The 21,618-nt window shown below is 34.4% G+C and overlaps 2 protein-coding genes across 2 annotated transcripts in view; both read left to right on the forward strand.

The window, feature by feature from the left end:
• The first annotated feature begins 830 nt into the window (after positions 1 to 830).
• LOC120414540 (obg-like ATPase 1) overlaps positions 831 to 21,618 on the forward strand; it is a 50,865-nt gene continuing 30,077 nt past the window's right edge. Inside the window, exons 1-3 of the mRNA XM_039575754.2 lie at positions 831 to 987; positions 6,513 to 6,699; positions 11,448 to 11,504. Of these exons, the coding sequence (XP_039431688.1) occupies positions 6,515 to 6,699; positions 11,448 to 11,504 (242 nt within the window). The 5' untranslated portion in view covers positions 831 to 987; positions 6,513 to 6,514. The remainder of the gene's footprint in view (positions 988 to 6,512; positions 6,700 to 11,447; positions 11,505 to 21,618) is intronic.
• On the forward strand, positions 17,712 to 18,199 carry LOC128092482 (uncharacterized). The gene is made up of 2 exons (XM_052706373.1): positions 17,712 to 17,805; positions 17,868 to 18,199. The coding sequence occupies exons 1-2, from the start codon at positions 17,787 to 17,789 to the stop codon at positions 18,170 to 18,172; spliced, it is 324 nt and encodes a 107-aa protein (XP_052562333.1). The 5' UTR covers positions 17,712 to 17,786; the 3' UTR covers positions 18,173 to 18,199.

A 21,618-nucleotide genomic window follows, 5' to 3' on the forward strand; every position in this document is an offset into this window, starting at 1 on the left:
CTTGGTTGCTAACATCTTAAAGTTTGAAACTTGTTTAAAATTAGTTTTTCTCTGTGTCATCTAATTAGCTCTAATTTTTCAACTGAGGGAAAATATTATTTCGATTTTCAACATAAAAAATTGAATGAAATTTTCTACTGTTTTCTATAGAGTTTTTGAACGAAAAAATCCTTATTCAGCTACAAATAATTTCTGAAAGATTCATAAGAATTTGAAACCATTAGTCTCAAAGTCGACTTTTTTCTATTTGACGTGGTAATCACCGTTTAATTTTACGCTGAGAATCACATTTGCTGATAAACTTGATTTCACCTCAAAGATGATTTCTTGACTTTTTTTTGATAAGGTCCTATAAACAAATGTAAACATTGAGTGTATCCCGCTTACTCCGATGGACTTTGACATAAGGTGTGAAAGGGATACACTCAATGTTTACATTTGCTTATAGGACCTTATCAAAAAAAAGTCAAGATTTCAAATTCCAGCTTGAACTCCAACTCCAAATCACCAACTAACGTGCGGAAATCATGCGAACACCACTCGTTTTCGCTACCCCCCGACAGATGGCCAGCTAGTGGAACTTTCTGATTGGAATGAACCACGCGACCGTTTTCAAGGGCATGCCGGACTCTACAAAACTATCAAGTAAATGAAGTTGTTTTTCCTGTAAAATGTTGCTTATAATGAATTTTTAAACATTCCAAAGCATTCACAATTACAATACAATCAATTTTTGTCTGAAACTTTCAATATTTCTTCAAATTAGCCCCAGCTTCCCGAACTAAAATGAACCGCCGAGTCGAATGAACTCCCGGCCCGGGACAGCTGACACGCGCTGTCAAACGTCAAAACAGGCTCCGCCGCGGAATCCACGTTTGTTGCCGTCCGGCTAGCTTTCCTTCTCGCGTATAAAGTGCCGATCCGCGTTAAAAACTTTCGCGTGTGATTTTTTAGCTGATTAGTTGCCCCAATTTAGCACGTCCTAAGGTGAGTCCGGACCGGTAGCCAATGCTGAATGGTGGAATTAGCCGGAAATGATGATTTCAGCTGGACTTGGGCGGGTTTGTTTTGGTTTTGTTTCGACCGAAGTAAGGTTAGAAATTGTGCGAATGTTTCCACCCGCTGCGAGCTCGGAAGGGGGGCGGCCGGGAGTTCCATTTTTGGATGAAATTTGGGACGGTGCTTGCCGGCTTTTAACGCGGCACATTGTGTGGATTTTGATTGGATGTTCTTTTGGTTAAGATATCGCTTAGTTGCATCAATTGTGTATTAGGTGAAGTTTGAAAAAATAAATCAATAAATCATTACTGAATAAGTAATGAAACTAAGATCAATATTAACTAACTGTTCAACAAAAATGCAAAATAGTTATGTCGCAGACATAAACAGAATGGCGTTGATTAACGTAATTTATCTTGTAATTTATGCTTCTTCAGATTTCAGGCACTTCAAATTGAGTTATGTATTTAGAAAACGCTAATTTTGCTCAAATATGGCATAGCACATACTTGAAGTTCACATCTCAGTTTGGGATACAAGCATCGGCCAATTTTTAGCATGCTAGGTACCTTTTGTTCAAAATAAAATTTTAAATTCGTATTCTCATCCAAATTGCCAGTGTATTGCAATGATTCAAGCTTACCTCCTCTTTCGTATGTAACAGCTGAAGCCACGACAAAGTTCCTTGTTGAAACTTCATCGAATTTGTAAATCCAAAAAAAGCAGTGTTGGTATTATCGCGCTCTCGCGAGAAAAATTTCTCCCTCTCGAGTTCTCGCCGCGAGTCTCGAGCTGCCGAGAGAAACTCACCTATTGCCCGTGCTCTCCTCCGCTCGCGAACGGGCTTTCTCGCGAGCCAGAATTGCCCGTTCGCGAGAAGTTGAACGTGCTAGAAACGAACAAAAAACAACACAGCGATTGAAGTTACACCTCTATACCATCGCCTGGTTCGTATTCATAAGCCTGATAAACAAATTGCTTACTTGGGACGAACGGATAGCCAGAGGCGCTCGCGAGCGCTCGCGCCGAGAGCGAGAACGCGAACGAAAATGCGAGCGCGAGCGAGAAGAGAAAAGCACTACAAGTTCTCTCCCTCGTTCGCGAGTGAGAAATGCTTTCCTTCTTCTCGCTCGAATTCCAACAATGAAAAAAAGGGTAAATATTTTGTCAACTGAGTAATCTTCACTTGGTATTTTCAAACCACAGGGTAGGTCACTTTTTACACTTCACTTGATTCAAAAAACCAAATTTGAGCTTTTTGCCGTCTTTCTGTAATTTGTAATTCTTCTTCACGAAATTTAAAACCTCTTCAAGATTAATATTGTTTCAAATGCAATCATTTTTTCTCAAAATAAAAGTCTAAACAATCTCAACGCACTGAAACGACCGTTACCGACGAATTTTTAATCAGTTTTGTTTACATTTTGGACAAACTCTTCAAGATCAAGTGCAAAATGATAACAAAATGCGCGCCAAAAATTTGAGTAGGCTACACTCTGAAGTAAGAAATCCAAAATCATTAGATATTAGTAATTTTTCACTTTCAGACCATTCAGACAAAGTTTGACAGATTGAACATTTTACACGCTCATTTGAAAAAAACTCATTTCTGAGTTATTTTTACTAAGATTTCGTCCAAAATTTATCATGAATGTTGTTTATGATTTTCGAAAAAAGGGTTTGTAAATTAAAAAATACGACTTAAAACCATTTCTGATATATTTTTTTCATCTCAATTCAACAAAATTAACTGGGAAGACAACATTTTTTCGATGGATCAACTATGGTCCCCTTGGAAAGAGCTGTCAAGGAAGCTGTGAAGTTTTTTTTTAAATCCTTTTTTAAATCTTTTGCAGTTGTACAAAGATTCATTGTACTCAGAATAAAAAAAATAAGCTTCATCGTTGTGAACAATAATTTCACAAATTTAAGCTTAATTTTAGGACCCAATTATTTCCCTCCGCACGGCTGGGACCTTGACCCCATGGAAAGCATGGGACGGTCGGAGGGCTTGTAATGCACTTTACCAATACGGAAAGAGCAGGGGAGCATTTGTTCCCCATACTAGCGCCAGTCAAAGATGTTACACATTGATCTTTGCCGAGTGGTGTCTGGAAATATTAATAGTTCTTTATTAGTTATTTGAAGAATATTTACAGTGCCACAGTTTTGAAGAATAAATCCAGACAGAACCGAATGATCGAATGCTGCCTGACGTCGGAAAATTCGGAGCAACTGGAGCGTACCTAGCGGCCGGGTTGCGTAGCGTAATGGAATTCCGGTTTCGATATGATGGTACCCACGGCGGAGTTGATCAAAGGACGACCAGGACAAACTCGTTACTGGCCAATTGCGCCAGTATAAGCGAAGGTGATCGAGGACATCTGAGGGCGGTTGCGGAGTCGTCCTCTTTAAAGCTAAGTACTCATGCATGATAATCGTATTACAGGCCTGCCTTTTCTGGTCATGTTGAATACGATTAACTGCAACACTAACCACTTTAATTTTCAGCAAAATTGACAAGACTTTTGACGAACGTGACAGGACAGGGGACTGTAAGACTGTAAAACATTTTATATAAGTTCCGACCTTTTTATGTGGGAAAATTTTGCCCGAGGTGTGTTTCTTTGCTTCTGTTAAATAATTACTTTGCTGATTGAGTTTAAACCTCAACATATGAATTCATTTTAATAATTTTGCTTTTGTTGGAACAGTTAAGGGTCACTTAGTAAAAGTCCGTTGGTGTTTGGATAGTGTACCCCGTTCGCTTGAGTTCCTTGGGGCCAGTTCTGTAGGTTTTAACAGTCTCGACAGTTCAAACCTACAGCACTGATTTTGGGAAGCTTGTGCGAATGGGGTTTTTAATGAACATTGGGGGCGGCGATTGAGCACGAAGTTTCGATTTAGCTTATTTACATCATTACACGATTACATACTCTCACAAACACAATCTCATTTTAACCTACCCAATCATGTCCTCAATCCCCGCTCCCATGGAGTGCGAGCGATCCGCATGTGATTGACACGACCATTACCGTTCCTTTACACAACCGGACTTGGACTGACTTGATCCTGGCTATCCCACCTCGATCCGCAAAAAAAAAAAAAAAAAAAAAAATTTAGGCCCCAATTATTTCGCGATTTTTAGATTTGTATTTTTTTTTTTTTTTATTTGGATAAAACTTTGTCCATACATTCCCTTTGTCAAAAGAAGCAGTTTTGCATTGCAAGTCACCATGCGTCTTGCTTTAGGGAAATTTTCTGATCTGTTCAATATAAATATATTTTAAAGATTTTTAAATTTGGTCAGGGAGATCGAAGTAGCCGTGCGCGAGATCGGATGTGAAAATTTTACGGTGCAAAAAATTGTGACAGCTTTTGCGTTTCCCGATTAATTCGCTTAAAACAATTTACTTCCTGTCGTGTTAAACTATGAAGAACCAAGTTGAAAAACAACATCAGTTCATCAGTTGGTTGTAATCATGAAGATGCCATCGTTTGTGAACCAGATGCTCTTTCAGCAGCTAGAATTTACCTTCCGTCATTAGCTGATCAAGTCCAGAAGTCTCAGAAGAATTGCGAATCAAGTGGCATTTTTTGATACGTTTGAACACATCTTGAGCTGTAGAATCATAATTTGGTGAGATCATTCCTTTTCATTAATCATTATTTACCAGATGATTTTTCCCTTATGAATACGATATTATATTCTATTAATCAAATGATATATCCCTATTACCCTTCCCTTCCTCCAAACCCAATTTTCACCCCCCCCCCCCCCCCCTCTCGCCCTCACCCCATAAAAATATTATTATTTGCCAAATTTACACAAACACAACACACCTCAACTTATTCGGAGCGTTTGGTACGGTATGTCCACGCATCCTTCCTCCCCTGTTGATTCTGTGAAATGTGCTCCGTTCACAGAATCTGTGTCTGCGGTTAATGCAACGCAGTAGGCCTGGCCGCTTTAATTTTTGCAATACATTCAGGGTTACTCAAGTGTACTGCAATAGTTAATAACAAGAAAGAACTTGGGGCGTAATCTAATCACAAGTTCTTCCAGGATGCTTTCTTCGGACTGGCTGCGCTTGTGTTCGATTAGATTAGATTAGATTAGATTTAAAGATTTTTAAATTTGGTCAAAAATACTCAAGTCGGAAAATCGGGAAAGTCGGGAATCTAAAATCCGCCAAAAATCGGAAAATTGTCGTGAATTTGTGATTTTTTGTCAGAAAGTCGGGAATCCCAAGCATACCTGCCTGATTTTTTTTTTAATTCTTGAATAATTTTGTTATACTTTGCACAATTTTTAAATAAAGTTCACTCAATTTTTCTTTAGTAACTTATGTTAAATTTAGGGTTCCTTTCACGAATTCAATCTTTTTGAGAATATTCAGGACAATATAAATTCTAATAAACGCTGGATGTATTTGACACAGATTTTTTATAAAATTATGAATCATAAGTTTTTTTTAAATTTATTTTTGTTTATCAAACATCACCTCTTGTTCTTACTCTAACTTAAAACAACAACAAAGTTAATGAAAAACTAATATAAAAATTGAGCCTAATTTTAACGATTATGGTCAGCATAAACGTATGATTCTGTTTCATTTTATCACATCAATTGAATATTTAGAAAAAAAAGATTCCAACTTGAGTTTGGAAATGTTTTTTTGTGGTAAATATTTTTATTTGTTGAACTTAATACATAAAGTCATTTCAAATATATATATATATATATATATATATATATATATATATATATATATATATATATATATATATATATATATATATATATATATATATATATATATATATATATATATATATATATATATATATATATACAGCAGTTCCATGTGGAATTTCAAAAATCTATCCTAACATTTGAAAAAGTCTAATGAAAACATCAAATGCCGTTTTGACGGTGTCTGGACCAAAGAGCCTATATCTGAAAATATTTTTAACGGATTCCTCGGACAATTTTACATAACATATCAAAAATTGGGCGAGGTTCATTAACAGGATTCAGAGATATGATTTTTTGAAAATAAAATCCGGGTTTTTCGACGCGCCGCGCGCGAAAACGGGAGATTGACGAAATCGGCAAAAAATCAACTATTTTCACTAAAACTGCGATAACTCGAAAATTTCAGCGATGACCTATAAATGTTAGGGTACCAAAAGTTGCGTATTTCAATTACGAAAATTTTGGTACCCTAACATTTATATTCCAAAATTGACAAACTTACGGACCCAATCCTGCAACAACCTGATTATAAAAATAAGCAAATTTTGTTGTAAATCGCTTAGTAGACAGTACTTTAGGGGATGAATATAAAATTATATCGATAGTTCCCGTAGTTTCAAAAATACTAAAATATCTGTAACAAAAATCTCGGTGCAAAAGCTCTGGTTGATGTGCACCGTTAAATATGTAAAAAAAATATGTAAATGTTTTTTTATATCATATTTAATACCTTTTATCCTCCCTTCCCTTTCAGCCATGCCCCCGAAGAAGGTCCAGGAGCCGGAGGTGAAGCCGCTGATTGGTCGCATCGGCACCAACCTGCGCATCGGCATCGTCGGCGTGCCGAACGTGGGCAAGTCGACCTTCTTCAACGTGCTGACCAAGAGTGCGGCCCCGGCGGAAAACTTCCCGTTCTGCACGATCGACCCCAACGAGAACAGGTAGGAGCCCAAATTTCGAGCTGGGGGATGAAGGATCATTAGTCGCTCTCGCTTATTTAATTAGCCCCAACAGCAGCAAAAGTCACCTTTTATTTTTTGGAAACTCTCCCTCCTCACCAGAGCGCTCATTTGCATATCAAAGGTGAAAATTCGAACGTTTTTCGTTTTCGATTCGATTCGCTTCTGATGCTGGTGCACCCTTAATTAAAGGGCCCCTCCGGGGCCTGCTGATTGTCGTCCACAAAAAGAAAGCCCGAAGCGTGAAGGCCACCATTTTGCAAAATAGTCCGAGCACCGTTAATTAAAAAACTGGGGGATTCTCGCAATCGCAATTAAGTTGTATTATTGGTCACGTTTTTTGACTTTGTCTGTTGAGCGTGCGAAAGCAACCTGTTATCAATTCATTAAACGTCATTTTTGGGAGTCGGGGAAGGGCATTTAAGGTTAAATTGCTACATCAAATTACTGTGCAATTGCCTAAGTATTTAAAAAATTAAACTAGAAAATTTCCGAAAAATGTCTATTTCTTCAATTTCTTAAAATTTTTTAAATTCTTTAAATTCTTTAAATTTTTTAAATTCTTTAAATTCTTTAAATTCTTTAAATTCTTTAAATTCTTTAAATTCTTTAAATTCTTTAAATTCTTTAAATTCTTTAAATTCTTTAAATTTTTTAAATTCTATAAATTTTTTAAATTCTTTAAATTTTTTAAATTCTTTAAATTCTTTAAATTCTTTAAATTCTTTAAATTCTTTAAATTCTTTAAATTCTTTAAATTCTTTAAATTCTTTCAATTCTTTAAATTCTTTAAATTCTCAAAATTCTTTAAATTCTTTAAATTCTTCAAATTCTTTAAATTCTTTAAATTCTATAAATTCTTTAAATTCTTTAAATTCTTTAAATTCTTTAAATTCTTTAAATTCTTTAAATTCTTTAAATTCTTTAAATTCTTTAAATTCTTTAAATTCTTTAAATTCTTTAAATTCTTTAAATTCTTTAAATTCTTTAAATTCTTTAAATTCTTTAAATTCTTTAAATTCTTTAAATTCTTTAAATTCTTTAAATTCTTTAAATTCTTTAAATTCTTTAAATTCTTTCAATTCTTTAAATTCTTTAAATTCTCAAAATTCTTTAAATTCTTTAAATTCTTCAAATTCTTTAAATTATTTAAATTCTTCAAATTCTTCAAATTCTCAAATTCTTCAAATTCTTCAAATTCTTCAAATTATTCAAATTCTTCAAATTCTTCTAATTCTTCAAATTCTTCAAATTCTTCCAATTTTTCCAATTTTTCAAATTCTTAAAATTCTTTAAATTCTTTCAATTCTTTAAATTCTTTAAATTCTTTCAATTCTTTAAATTCTTTAAATTCTCAAAATTCTTTAAATTCTTTAAATTCTTCAAATTCTTTAAATTCTTTAAATTCTATAAATTCTTTAAATTCTTAATATTTTTTAAATTCTCAAAATTCTTTAAATTTTTTAAATTCTTTGAATTTTTTAAATTCTTTAAATTCTTTAAATTCTTTAAATTCTTTAAATTCTTTAAATTCTTTACATTCTTTAAATTCTTTAAATTCTTTAAATTCTTTAAATTCTTTAAATTCTTTAAATTCTTTAAATTCTTTAAATCCTTTCAATTCTTTCAATTCTTTAAATTCTTTAAATTCTTTAAATTCTTTAAATTCTTTAAATTCTTTAAATTCTTTAAATTCTTTCAATTCTTTAAATTCTTTAAATTCTTTAAATTCTTTAATTTTTTTAAATTCTTTAAATTCTTTAAATTCTTTAAATTCTTTAAATTCTTTAAATTCTTTAAATTCTTTAAATTCTTTAAATTCTTTAAATTCTTTAAATTCTTTAAATTCTTTAAATTCTTTAAATTCTTTAAATTCTTTAAATTCTTTAAATTCTTTAAATTCTTTAAATTCTTTAAATTCTTTAAATTCATTAAATTCTTTAAATTCTTTAAATTCTTTAAATTCTTTAAATTCTTTAAATTCTTTAAATTCTTTAAATTCTTTAAATTCTTTAAATTCTTTAAATTCTTTAAATTCTTTAAATTCATTAAATTCTTTAAATTCTTTAAATTCTTTAAATTCTTTAAATTCTTTAAATTCTTTAAATTCTTTAAATTCTTTAAATTCTTTAAATTCTTTAAATTCTTTAAATTCTTTAAATTCTTTAAATACTTCAAATTCTTTAAATTCTTTAAATTCTTTAAATTCTTTAAATTCTTTAAATTCTTTAAATTCTTTCAATTCTTTAAATTCTTTAAATTCTTTAAATTCTTTAAATTCTTTAAATTCTTTAAATTCTTTAAATTCTTTAAATTCTTTAAATTCTTTCAATTCTTTAAATTCTTTCAATTCTTTAAATTCTTTAAATTCTTTAATTTTTTTAAATTCTTTAAATTCTTTAAATTCTTTAAATTCTTTAAATTCTTTAAATTCTTTAAATTCTTTAAATTCTTTAAATTCTTTAAATTCTTTAAATTCTTTAAATTCTTTAAATTCTTTAAATTCTTTAAATTCTTTAAATTCTTTAAATTCTTTAAATTCTTTAAATTCTTTAAATTCTTTAAATTCTTTAAATTCTTTAAATTCTTTAAATACTTCAAATTCTTTAAATTCTTTAAATTCTTTTGTTTTTTTTACTCCCTAAACTTTTTAAAATTTCCAAAATACTTAATTTTCTTAAAATTTCAAATTCTTAAAATTCTTAAATGTTTTAAATTGTTTAACGTTCTTGGAATTTCTAAAATTTATTAAATTCTTAAAACTCTTAAAAAATGTCAAGTTCCAAAAATTCTAGGAATTCTTAAAACTCTCTAAATTCATAAAATTCTTTGAATTATTTTATTTTTATAATTCTTAAAAATTTTAAAGTTGTTAAAATTTTAAAATTGTTAAAAATCTTTAAGTTCATAAAATTCCTAATTTTTTTTTAAATTCTTAAATATTCCTAAAATTTTTAAACGTTTTGAAACGATTTTAATTCTTTTGGAATTTCTAAAATTTATTAAATTCTTAAAAAAATTCAAGTTCCAAAAATTCTAGGAATTCTTAAAATTCTTAAAGCTCTCTAAATTCTTAAAACATTTAAGATTTTTAAATGATTGAAAAAAAATATATTCTTGGTATTTCTAAAATTTCTAAAATTTATTAAATTCTTAAAAGTTTCAGGTTCCAAAAATTCCAGGAATTATTAAAATTATTAAAACTCTCCAAATTCTTAAAATTCTTTCAATCATTTTTTTTAATTCTTGAAAATTTTGAAGTTGCTAAAATTTTAAAATTTTTAAAATTCTTTAAGTTCATAAAATTCTTAATTTTTTTTTAAATTCATAGAAGTCCTGAAATTCTCAAATTTTACATGTTTATTTTTTACAAAAATAAAAAAGATAGATTTTAAAAAAAAATTAAATTTCAAAATTTGATAATTTTTTTAAATTTTTGCTATTTAAAAACAATTTAGTGTTTTAATTTTTTTAATTTGAAAATTCAAAATTCTAAAATTTTAGAATTGAGGAAATCGAAATTAAAAAACAAAGCTATCTGATTTTTTTAAATTTAAAATAAAAAAATAATTCTATAGTTTTAAACTTCAGAAATTCTTCAAAAAACAGAAACATTCATTTTAAAATTTTAAATGTTTTGGGCTCAAAAACTCGAAAATTTAAATTCTTGAATTTAAAATTTTTTAAGTTTAAATGAAGTCCCAATGGTCTAAAATTATAAAATTAAAAAAAAAATTATGATTCTTCACACTTAAAAAAAACTATAATAAAAATAATAAATAAAATTCCTCAGTTTTTTTTTTACTTTAAAAAAAATTCAAATTCCAAAAAATCTAAATTTTTTTAAAATATTTCAATATTTAAGACAATTTTATAGTTTCCAACATTTTTGAATCAAGAATCAATTTGTAAAATTTAAGGAATTCTAAGATTTTAAATTGTTAAAATAATTTAAAATATTTAAAATTCTGAAATTTTTAAATTTATCATTAATTATTAAATTTCAAACTGAAACAGTTCTTCAGAAAACATATAATATAAAAAAAGGAAAATCGAATTTTCATCGAAAACTTCATTTTTAGTTGAAAGCAACCTTTACAAAAAAAAATTCATTATTCCTATGCATTCCGTAATTGCTCAAAATAAGAATTGCAAATATTTTCCTTTTCGCCTCCTCTCCAATCCCCCTTTTCCAATCCCTTAAAATTTCCAACCTAGCGTGCTAAAAGCTAATAAAATGCAAAACTTGACCAGAAAACACGAAAACGAGCTCCCCTTCATTAAATGCTGCATTTCATGATGGCCGCGGCACCATCTTCGTCCTCGCCCCCATCGTCCCCTTCACGGAACGGGGGACCAATTGTCACCGATTCCGGGGCGCAGGCTACTGAAATACGCAAATTACGTAGTCGTCCTTAAGGTGAATGTGCGAGCGATGCACTTTAGCGCAACATTAAACTGGCAAAATTACGCAAAACAGCGCGCAATTTTTTGGACTGGCGAAAAAAGTACAAAAATTAATGAAAATAATGACCATTTGGCCATGATGGCCAAAAGTTGGGCGCCGGAGGCGATCCGGTGGCCGGCGGACATTCTCTTTCTGCGCGGACTGTTGTTTTGCGCGGGATAATGATACGTAATTGCGGCTGCACAAATTCTACTTTTGCATATTTTAAACATTAACTTTGTAACATCTTGTTTTCTTTTTTGTTGTCTTTTTTTTCTTCCAGGGTACCGGTTCCCGATGCCCGGTACGATTACCTGTGCGAGTACCACAAACCGGCGAGGTGAGTGAAAGATAGAATTGCGCGATATTATGCATTTTAACATTATCACCCCTAAAACGATGACAAAATGTAACTGGACAATTAAATTTTACAAGTTACGTAATATATTAATGACCCCAATATTGATGTTTTGTTTTGACAAATATCAGTTGACAGTTTTGACAAATATCTTGGACGAAGTGATTTGTTTACATTTTTTCTACTCCACCCTCAAACGTCTTACCAAACCAATTCGTTGCCGGAAGAAATCCGGAAAAGACCCTAGAGCAATTTTTTTTACTGCAAGCAAAAGCCCATAAGACTTTCTAGTCAGAAATTTACCAACACATTCAAAGTATGTTTTCATGACAGCTGCGGGTTTGTTTGCATCAGATTTGCTATCTCTTTCTAGCAAAAGTTTTTTGTCAGGCGACTTCTAGCTGGTTTTTTTGACTGACCGCCCGATATGTCAGTCAACATATTTCGCCGGGACTGTGACAGTTCGAGAATTTTCATTGTTTGCATCAGGACACTGTGGGGAGGAGTTCGTCATTTTTTGGTTAAATTATTTTTTTTTACTAGGCCTAGAATCCTTTCCGGAATAGAGCTTTATGACGTTTCGCGTACGCACACTAGCGCACCATTTGGTTTTGCTGGCTGACAAAATTTAACCTCACTTTATTTTCGTGTACGTACACGCACTACATACGCACGTAGATTATTCTATAGATCCGGAAAATGATCCGGCACAATTTTGTATTGATTTGACGTTTACTGAGGCTGCCGAATAGCTTGTTTATGTTACTGATTGCAAAAAACAATGTGCCGCTAGATTTGTGCGTTGAAATATTTCAAAAAAAATTAGGTGAATATTTTCATGTCCAGTATCAAAAACAAATTATGCCCCAACTCGCATGGTTTGGTAAACTCAGGGCTGTTGAAGCAAATTCGACTTCAGCATCTAAAATTACGAATAAAGCTCTTAGGACTAAGTTCTATCAGTTCAACAATACAGTCATGCCCCGGTTTAGCACTGCCCCGGTTTTGATTCGTTCAGCTGCCTCGGTCTGTGCTTAACTGAAGCACAGAGCTTATGGGATTTTGGCTTTATGGGAGTTATTAGCTATAATCCTATGAAAAATCATCCAAACTTCAAAAATTACAGTGTTTTACAATTGGAATGATGTCACCTATCCATTGCATTTAAAATTACATGAAAATTTTCAAAAGGCTACGTAATTTTCCTGTATTTTCAAAATGCAATATTTCTCGAAAAAATTCTAAAAATTATTGATATTGCAAATGATCGGGATATTTCCATACATTTCAAATGTAATAAAAAAAAGGTTTGAAAATACTCAAAATTTTCACAAAACTACGTATTTTCGAAAAAATACTTAAAATCAAAAAAAAATTACAATATGGGTATCAAATGATCGGCATTTGTTCTTGCATAGTCATCACAAATTTTCGAAAAAAAACTTAAAATTTCAATATGGGTATCAAATGATTGGGACTTTTTCATACATTTCGTAAGTAATAACTTTTTTTTAAATACTCAAAATTTTCACAAAACTACGTATTTTTGAAAAAAAAACTCCAGATTTCAGTTTTTACAATATGGTTATCAAATGATCGGATTTTTTCATACATTTGGAAGTCATGACACAAATTGTAAAAAATACTCTAAATTTTCACAAAACTACATACTTTCGAAAAATACTTAAAATTTCAGTTTTTACAATATGAGTATCAAATGATGGGGAGTTTTGATAAATATCGAAAGTAATAGCACATTTTTTTGAAAATATTCGACATTTTCACAAAACTACGTATTTACGAAAAAAAAATACTAAAAATTTCAGTATTGAAAGCAATAGGACAATTTTTTTAAAACATGCCAAATTTTCCTAAAACTACGCATTTTTAAAAATAAAAACTCAAAATTTCAGTTTATTAAATACCCCATAAGTTGTGCTATAACTTTCGAAATGCATCAAAAACACGTTTTTTTATACGCATATTGAAAAAACCTGAAATTTTTTGATTTTCGTAAATACGTAGTTTTGTTATTTTTATTTTTGTTATTTTCCAATTTTTTGTTATAATTTTCGAAATGTATGAAAAAATCCCGATCATTTGATACCCATATTGTAAAAAAACTGAAATCTGGTATATTTTTTTGGAAAATACGAAGTTTTGTGAAAATTTTGAGTATTTGAAGAAAATGTGTTATAATTTTTAAAATGTATGCAACATTCCTGATCATTTGATACCAATATTGTAAAATACTGAAATTTAGAATATGTTTTTCGAAAATACGTTATTTTGTGAAAATTTTGAGTATTTTCAAAAATTCTGTTATTACTTTCAAAATGTTTCAAAAAATCCCGATCATTTGATACCCTTATTGTGAAAACACAAATTTTGAGGGTTTTTTGGCGATCAAAACGCGACTCAAATCTGAGTAAAATGTACGCAGAAATAAGTTGTTTTGGATGATCATTTCCCTGACAGACGGACGGGGCCGACAACGGCCCGAAATCCGCCCGACGGCTCGACAAAACGGCCCGAATTCCGACGGTTTGTCCGACGGAATTCGGGCCCTTTTCGTGCGTATTTGCAACACTTTGTCCGACGATCGTCGAAATCGACGTTTGAGAAAATCGACGTTGACGGGCCGTTGTCGGGCCGTTTTCGGGCGACTTTGTTATTTAGATTGTCCTGCCATTGTCGGGTGCTCTCGTTTCGGATTTTTGGGTTAATTTGATGCAAATAAAAAAGATTTCATCGGGAATTCATTAGCAAACTTGTACTTTTTATTATTCTTGTCAATGAGGTGATTGTAAACACTTTTTTTTCTAAAAAAAATTGATTTGGCCAATCCTATTATATTTCTGCAGGGGTGGCTTTTGTGTTTCCTGGTGGTCACTTGCTGGGCTCGGAACTCGTCTCTGGTTTGTACTTAGCAGCCGTTGTTGGTCCCATGTGGAAGAGCAAGCATTTTCTCATCTTTATCTGAAATAAAGGTTAACTTAACTGAAATGTCGTGGGAGCATAATATGAATGTACCTCTTTCATTTGTTCGCCTGGTCTGGATCCTGAATCTGGAACGTAATTTTCACTTTATAGATTTTTTCACAAAGTTGAAAACCAACGAAAACGTATCTGTCATTGATTTGTTTTCAACGCTTGCTGAGATTTTAGCTCGCACCTCTCTGACATTCGATCAAAACGCACGACAAACGCTCGAAAATGGCAGGACTCAATCGACTTCGAGCAGATAACGCTTCAAATCGCACGACCGCGGGACTTCAGTCTAACAGGGTTATCATGCACTTATTTGTTTGTTTACTTTTTATTTGTCAAACCGCGGTGGAACCGAGGGGAAGGACGCTTTCAAATAACTTTTCAATTGGGGAATTAAAAAAAAAGTCAATAAAAATAATAAAAGGCGTTTTGTTGTTGTTTTTGTTGATCTTCCATTGTTCCCAGGATCTTGCCGGATCTCATTGTGCTGAATATTGAGGGCAACTTTTTCCACGTTACTTACAGCAAGGCTGTTGGCTGATACACGAAGTGATTTGTTTTCCTTTTTTTTTTTGGAACCCTTAGCAAACGTCAAATCAATACAAATTGCTGCCGGATCTTTTCCGGGAGAGATCCGGAAAAAAGATCCAGCAGCAATTTGTATTGATTTGACGTTTGCTAAGGGTTCCGGAAAGATTGGTTATGTTCTGCTTTCAAAAGACAATACATTGTGGACCTTGCGGTGCAAAAAACTCCTCCGATATCAACATACATTTTCTGTCTTCAACTACTTCGAAACTCGTTATGATTGAGAAAATCGTAGCTACCGGCAATGTTTCCACCCCAGAGTACCACCAGTTAAGAGTTCATAGCGCAAATCGCCACCATTATCCGGACTTAATCCTTGCTCGTAGGTATTTTGCAACAATGTTCAAGTCCAACATGCGTACACCAACTAGAAACTCCCGGTTCTCGAGCACAGAGCAGATCGAGCCCGATATCTTAAGCACATCCTTCGAGCGTGTCATTATCCTTCATTACCCCGTCATCATCAGCCTATGAGGTTGTCCTTCCCGGGAGTTTGAAAAGTTCTTCGAACCCGTCCCGTCATAGCAAATTCTGCGCCGAGGCTTCTTTTAATGGGGTGGAGAAATTGGAGAAAATAATGACGATCATTATGGCCACACTCACGGCCAGAATGGGAGGAGGAGGATCGATTGATCTTATCGCGGGTCGATCGGTCGTGCCGTTGTTGGGACCCCGGGGGCGCTGATCGTTGTCGAGCGAGGCATCCCGCAACACCCGGTCGGACTGCGCGGCGGTGCTCGATAAATTTTGTTTTGTTTTTCTCAGTGATATTTTGAAAATTAAATTCTAAAAAATTCTGACTTCTCTTAATTTTGACATTAAGAGTTTTCTTGAAATGTTTCAACACTTTGACGTTTGAGCAATGGTTACTGATGAAATATTTCAAACAAATCAAATGCTTCCGCAGTTCAACAAGACTCCGTGAGACATACGCGTCATCACTAGCAACGCCAAATTAGGCAGCAGATTAAAGGGCATGAACCGGACGGTCACGGATATCTGTCGCGATCCGAAGGACGCCAGCGCAGCTGTCAAGTGACCACTTGTTGTTCCCCCTGCCAAAGGTTCAACTCAGCGCTGCGTCAGCGGCTGAGCACAAATTTATTATTATCATTATCGTGGATCGTATAAATAAGGAAAAGCTGTAATTCTATATAATATTGTATTCAATTACGGCCCAGTCGTTCGCCCGGATCGGTCCGTTCCGTTCGAAAAGAAAACTGCAGGTTGTTGTTTGGAAAGGATTCGTCTTGGCACTAAGGGGTACTACAACACCCCTCCCCTTCTTAATGCTGCACGATATGAAGTGAGAACTGTGTACAACATGGAATTTCGCCAACAGCTTCTGGACTTTGCGCGCTCGCTGCGAAATGATAGTGATTGGTGTCGTGCGTACGTCCTTGCGGACGTTTGAAATGTTTCAATTGACAGCAGGGCCACATTGCTGATCGGTTTGCGTCAAACAGTTGGCCGAATTGTGTGTTCAAAATTAACTGATTTAAATCACTCAGTTTTCGTCCGATCCGAACCTATTCAGAAATTAGGCATCTGTCAAACTTGATTGAATACTCAGTAAAATTCACTCAAATCTGACAGTTGTCCCATTTACTCTTTTCTGAGTAGGTTAGTTTTTGGCGAAAAATGACTGAATTGAAATGAGGTAGTGGGAAATCGACTATTGTTTTGCTCGATACTTCGAACTGTCAAGTAGATTTATGAAACATTTTTGTTTTTCAAGCCAACTTCTGTCAACCAAAAACCTGTCAAACACAGTGCTTCCAAGCAATTAAACGACCTCGACGAATCGCCCGGACGCTACCGTGCTTGGTGTGCGCACATAACCAAATCGTTGAATATTTACGCAGTCCGGGCCAACCCCGCCATGATCTTGATGATCACGTTCAGCACCGTATACTTTAAAGGTAGCCAGCCTCACGATGCGCACACCACAAGAACCCTGCAATTGCGCACTTGATCCGCGCACTTTCTTCCCTCTTCGGACGCACCACGATAATGATCATCATCGGCGGCGGCGGCGTCGAGACGTTCTTGACGGATCACGCAGAATGTATTAAAATCGGTTAAGTGGCCCCTGGTCCTGGGATGCGTTCCAAAACCGCGCAGGACCTCAGACCTCGGGCACTGCACACTATCATTATCATTATTGGGAATTATGACGATAATCAAAGTGATTAAGTATTTAAATTCGCCATTAATATCTGGTCTATAAACGTGGAGTTCGAACCACAGAGATTCGAGGAACTTTTGCCTGCCAAGTTGGCCTGCGCACGGGGATTTGCGTACTTGATGCAAAACGTGCCAGGTTGGAAAGGATGAAATCGTTTACTTAGAACGTGATGGAGTTTTATGCAAATTTGGCCGAAATTTTGGGTGGAAAATTGGTCCGGGAAATCGTTGTCTGGAGTTGAGGAACCCCTTGCGGTTACCCAAATTGAGCGTTTAATTTAATTGATTCAGATTTATTTTTTTATTCCAAATCATTTTTTCACAAATTTTTACTAGAAGTGTCTTCCCCCTCGGCTAAAGGTTAAACTTCAACCACGATTTGCATAAGTTCTCAACAACGTGTACGTGATGACGTCATCGTTTTATGACAGTTGAGAATCCGTTAGCGCGCGCTCGATCTTTTTTCAACGATTTTCACCGCTAACTTTGATCTGCACGATGACAACCATTAGCAACGGTAAGAATTTTATCAAAATTCTACAACTTCTGATAAAAAACAACTCAAATTTCTCACAACAGCACCGAAACCCGACGCCGGGCTCTTCATCATCCTGCCCGAGCGGGAACCGACGCTGGCCCACCGGATGTTGGTGTACGTGCACAGCCGGGGTGCCATAGCCAGGGCGCGGGGTCTCGCCTTTTGGGAGATGTTCCGGCGCGCGAATCGGGACGTGCGCCAGCTCAAACCGTCCGAGTTGCGGTTTATGTTCTTCGCGGAGGTGCTGCACGAGCCGGACTACTGCGACGAGCCGACCTTCTACGACGGGTGGTACGACGAGGAGCAACGCCAGCTGATCGAAGGTGGTCATGAGAGGGAGGGTTGAGTTTGTTAAGGGTAAATTTGGTTAAGTTTGAAACGTGTGCAATTCAAATAAAGTTGGTTACTAAAGATTAAAAAACTGTTTTTTTGATGGAGCAACTTAAATAAAGTGAGTTTTTAAAATAGCATAATCAGTTCACCCAGTTCTGACAAGAAACCATAAAAAGTTGAGAAGATAATAGAGAATTTGCAGCAAAGCTAAAAGACACATGTCGCCACCTATGAATAAATAGCGTAAACCTATGATTTTTTGAAAAAATGTGTTTTCACCTTCAAAATCAACATTTTTTATAAAACTTATGCCGGATTCGGATAAGAAAAATTATTTCCAACATTTTGGTGTACAACTTTCCAATATTTGTTTGATTTTTCTATGAGAAAACTGTAAATTTAGAAAAAGATTGTAATTTGGACTATTTGGCAAGAAAGTCTGTCAAAAATCATTAAAAATTGTTGAATATACGTTAACACATCTGTTATCAACTATATAACTGTATATTTCATTGATATATACGGGGAAACTAATTTTTCGTGTTCCAAAACATGTTTTTTAAAGAAAAAGGTCACAAATTTTTGCGCGCCCAAAAATTGATGTTCATTATTTTAAAGCAAAAAAATTTTCTCGTCTTTTGCAACCAGTTTCATTATGATTGATGCAGGGAATCATGAGAAATAAGCGATTTTGTTCTTCAATCCAGCAGAAAGGAATGCGATTTTTGGCAAGTAACCTCATTTTGGCGCCACCTACATTTGAAACAAAGTCGCGCTGCAAAACCTCAATAGAGGGTGAATATTAAGAAACACATTTAAAATGTGTTCTCATCATTTCAAAGTTGATTTGTTTGCATCAGAAATCTGATTTCTCTTTTCGCCAAAGTTGTTTGTCGTGCAACTTATAGCTGATTTTTTGAAGCCTACCGACCACGGGGTTGGGCACATGGTTGATCCGTAGCGCATTGGATTTACTTCCGTAAATATTTCGTAAATATCGTAAATACAGGCGTAAATATTATTGAGGTTTTGCAGCGCGACTGCGTTTCAAATGTAGGTGGCGCCAAAATGAGGTTACTTGCCTAAAGTCGTATGCCTTTCTGTCGATTAAAGAACAAAATCGCTTATTTCTCATGATTCCCTGCATCAATCATCATGAAACTGGTTGCAAAAGACGAGAAAAATTTTTTGCTTTAAAATAATGAACATCAACTTTTGGGCGCGCAAAAATTTGTGACCTTTTTCTTTAAAAAACATGTTTTGGAACACGAAAAAATGATTTTCCCCGTATATATCAGTAAAATAAACAGTTTTATAGTTGATAACAGATGTGTTAACGTATATTCAACAATTTGTATTGATTTTTGACAGACTTTCTTGCCAAATAGTCCAAATTACTATCTTTTTCTAAATTTACAGTTTCCTCATAGAAAAATCAAACAAATATTGGAAAGTTATACACCAAATTGTTGGAAATAATTTTTCTCATCCGAATCCGGCATAAGTTTTATAAAAATGTTGATTAGGAAGGAAAAAACACATTTTTTCTAAAAATCATAGGTTTACGCTATTTGTTCATAGGTGGCGACACGCGTCTTTTAGCTTTGCTGCAAATTCTCTATTCGCGATCAAAAGCTCAAAAATTCCGACAGATGGCGCAAAGCATCGAAGAATGACGATTCAAATTTTCGCTGTTCGGTTACATAGGAATGCAAACTTAAAATTGAATTTACAGCTCATAGAACAACTTTTGAGAAAAAATTCAAGTAGTACGATTGTTAACTCTTTGCCCTCTATAAATTAACGCAATAAAAAAAAATTGAAAAAAAATAATTTTGAAAAAATAATATTGTTTAAAATGATAGAGCATCAAAAGTTAACAAAGTATCAGCTCGAATTTTTGCTCAAAAGTTGTTCTCAACGCTGGAATTTAACAAAACAGAATTCGCATACATAACCTCAAAGGGCGGAAATTTCAATCGACATTCTTCGCTCTGTTCTGCTACTCAACACTAGGTGTCGCCTGTCGTTTGGCTCTTGAACGGCAATTCGAAACAAAATTTTGTTCAGTGTGGATAGTGACAGTTCAGAACTGTCACTTGTTTGTTTCCTTCATTTACAAACTGACAGCGGGACCAGAAACGTCAGCACTTCTACTAAAGAAGCAATTGAGAGATTCGACAGAAACGTGCACGCATCCTGGTGGCGAGTAGAAGCACTACGCAACGATGTTCGGAATGACAGCGTGCTTGGAAATATTAATTTTTTTTCAGTTTTTGATTTTTATCTCCTTCAAATATTTTTTAACGTCGATGAAAGTTATTGTAAAGTGTGGCAATCGCATAAACGAATCGAATAATGTATAAATCATAGACACTGAGTTAATTTGTCATGTTTTTTCGTCAAATTTACCAAAAAGATCTTTTGAAAAATTGATTTAAATAAGATTTATTTGATTGATAATGCTCCTTATGTGTGTATTATTGATAGAACAAACTATTAGAGTCATATTACAGCATAATTACAATAATTTTCTCAAAAAATTGTCAGTTATTCGAATTTTTCCAAAAATTTCCAAAAAATCACCAAAATGCATTTTTAAGGTCAATATTTTGGTCAAACGGGAAGAAAAGTAAAGTTTAAACACTTTTACATAATATTTCATCATTACTTTAAACTTTTGCAACATTTAACTCAAGTTATCTAAAATATCGATCATCTTTTTAGAAAAATCGTTTAAATAAAATACCAGTCACATTTAATCACTACAAATCACCACGCATTATGATCGTTAGTAAAATTGCCACACTTTGCAATACCCCACTTTTCTGAAAATGCTTGATTTTTCATTATAAACGCGATTTTTCCCTAAAAACTGCTCAAACTGTATGGAAGCTGTCATTCCGAACACCGCTGGAACAACAGCGAACCTAGCGGAAAAAACGTCGTCGAATTCTTCAATTGCGGGTGATGACGGCAGGACCGTCGATGAAGCGGTCCCTGCCGGCCGAACTTCCACCACCCTCACAATCCGACCGCAGCCGTTACCGCAAGCCCAACCGGACCCGGGCATGCTGAAGCTGCTCACCAGCTCGGAGAACCATGTCCGCGTGTTGGAAGCCCAAGCCGCCGCAGTCAGAAAGCCGGCAGCGTTGCACACCCCCGCAGAACCAACGACGACGCAAGTGTGCTGGGGCAAAATAACGACCAAAAAGCACAAAACGTGGGAGGGCGACGGAACGTTGACCATCGTGGGCGGAAAGAGCGTCACGTTGGGCGACGAGGAAGGCAAGGTGATTGGGAGCTCCGGTTTGGTGAAGGGGGAGGAGCTGTAGGAGGGTTCGCGGTTGAACAAGGAGGTTGAACTGGTGGAGCGGATTGATGGGGAGGTGGCCAAGGAGAATGATGTGCCGGTGAAGAGGGTTCGATTCGAGGCGAGAGGAGGGTTTAGGCCGCCGG

Source organism: Culex pipiens, chromosome 1, assembly GCF_016801865.2.
Source record: "Culex pipiens pallens isolate TS chromosome 1, TS_CPP_V2, whole genome shotgun sequence".
NCBI classification, from domain to species: domain Eukaryota; kingdom Metazoa; phylum Arthropoda; class Insecta; order Diptera; family Culicidae; genus Culex; species Culex pipiens.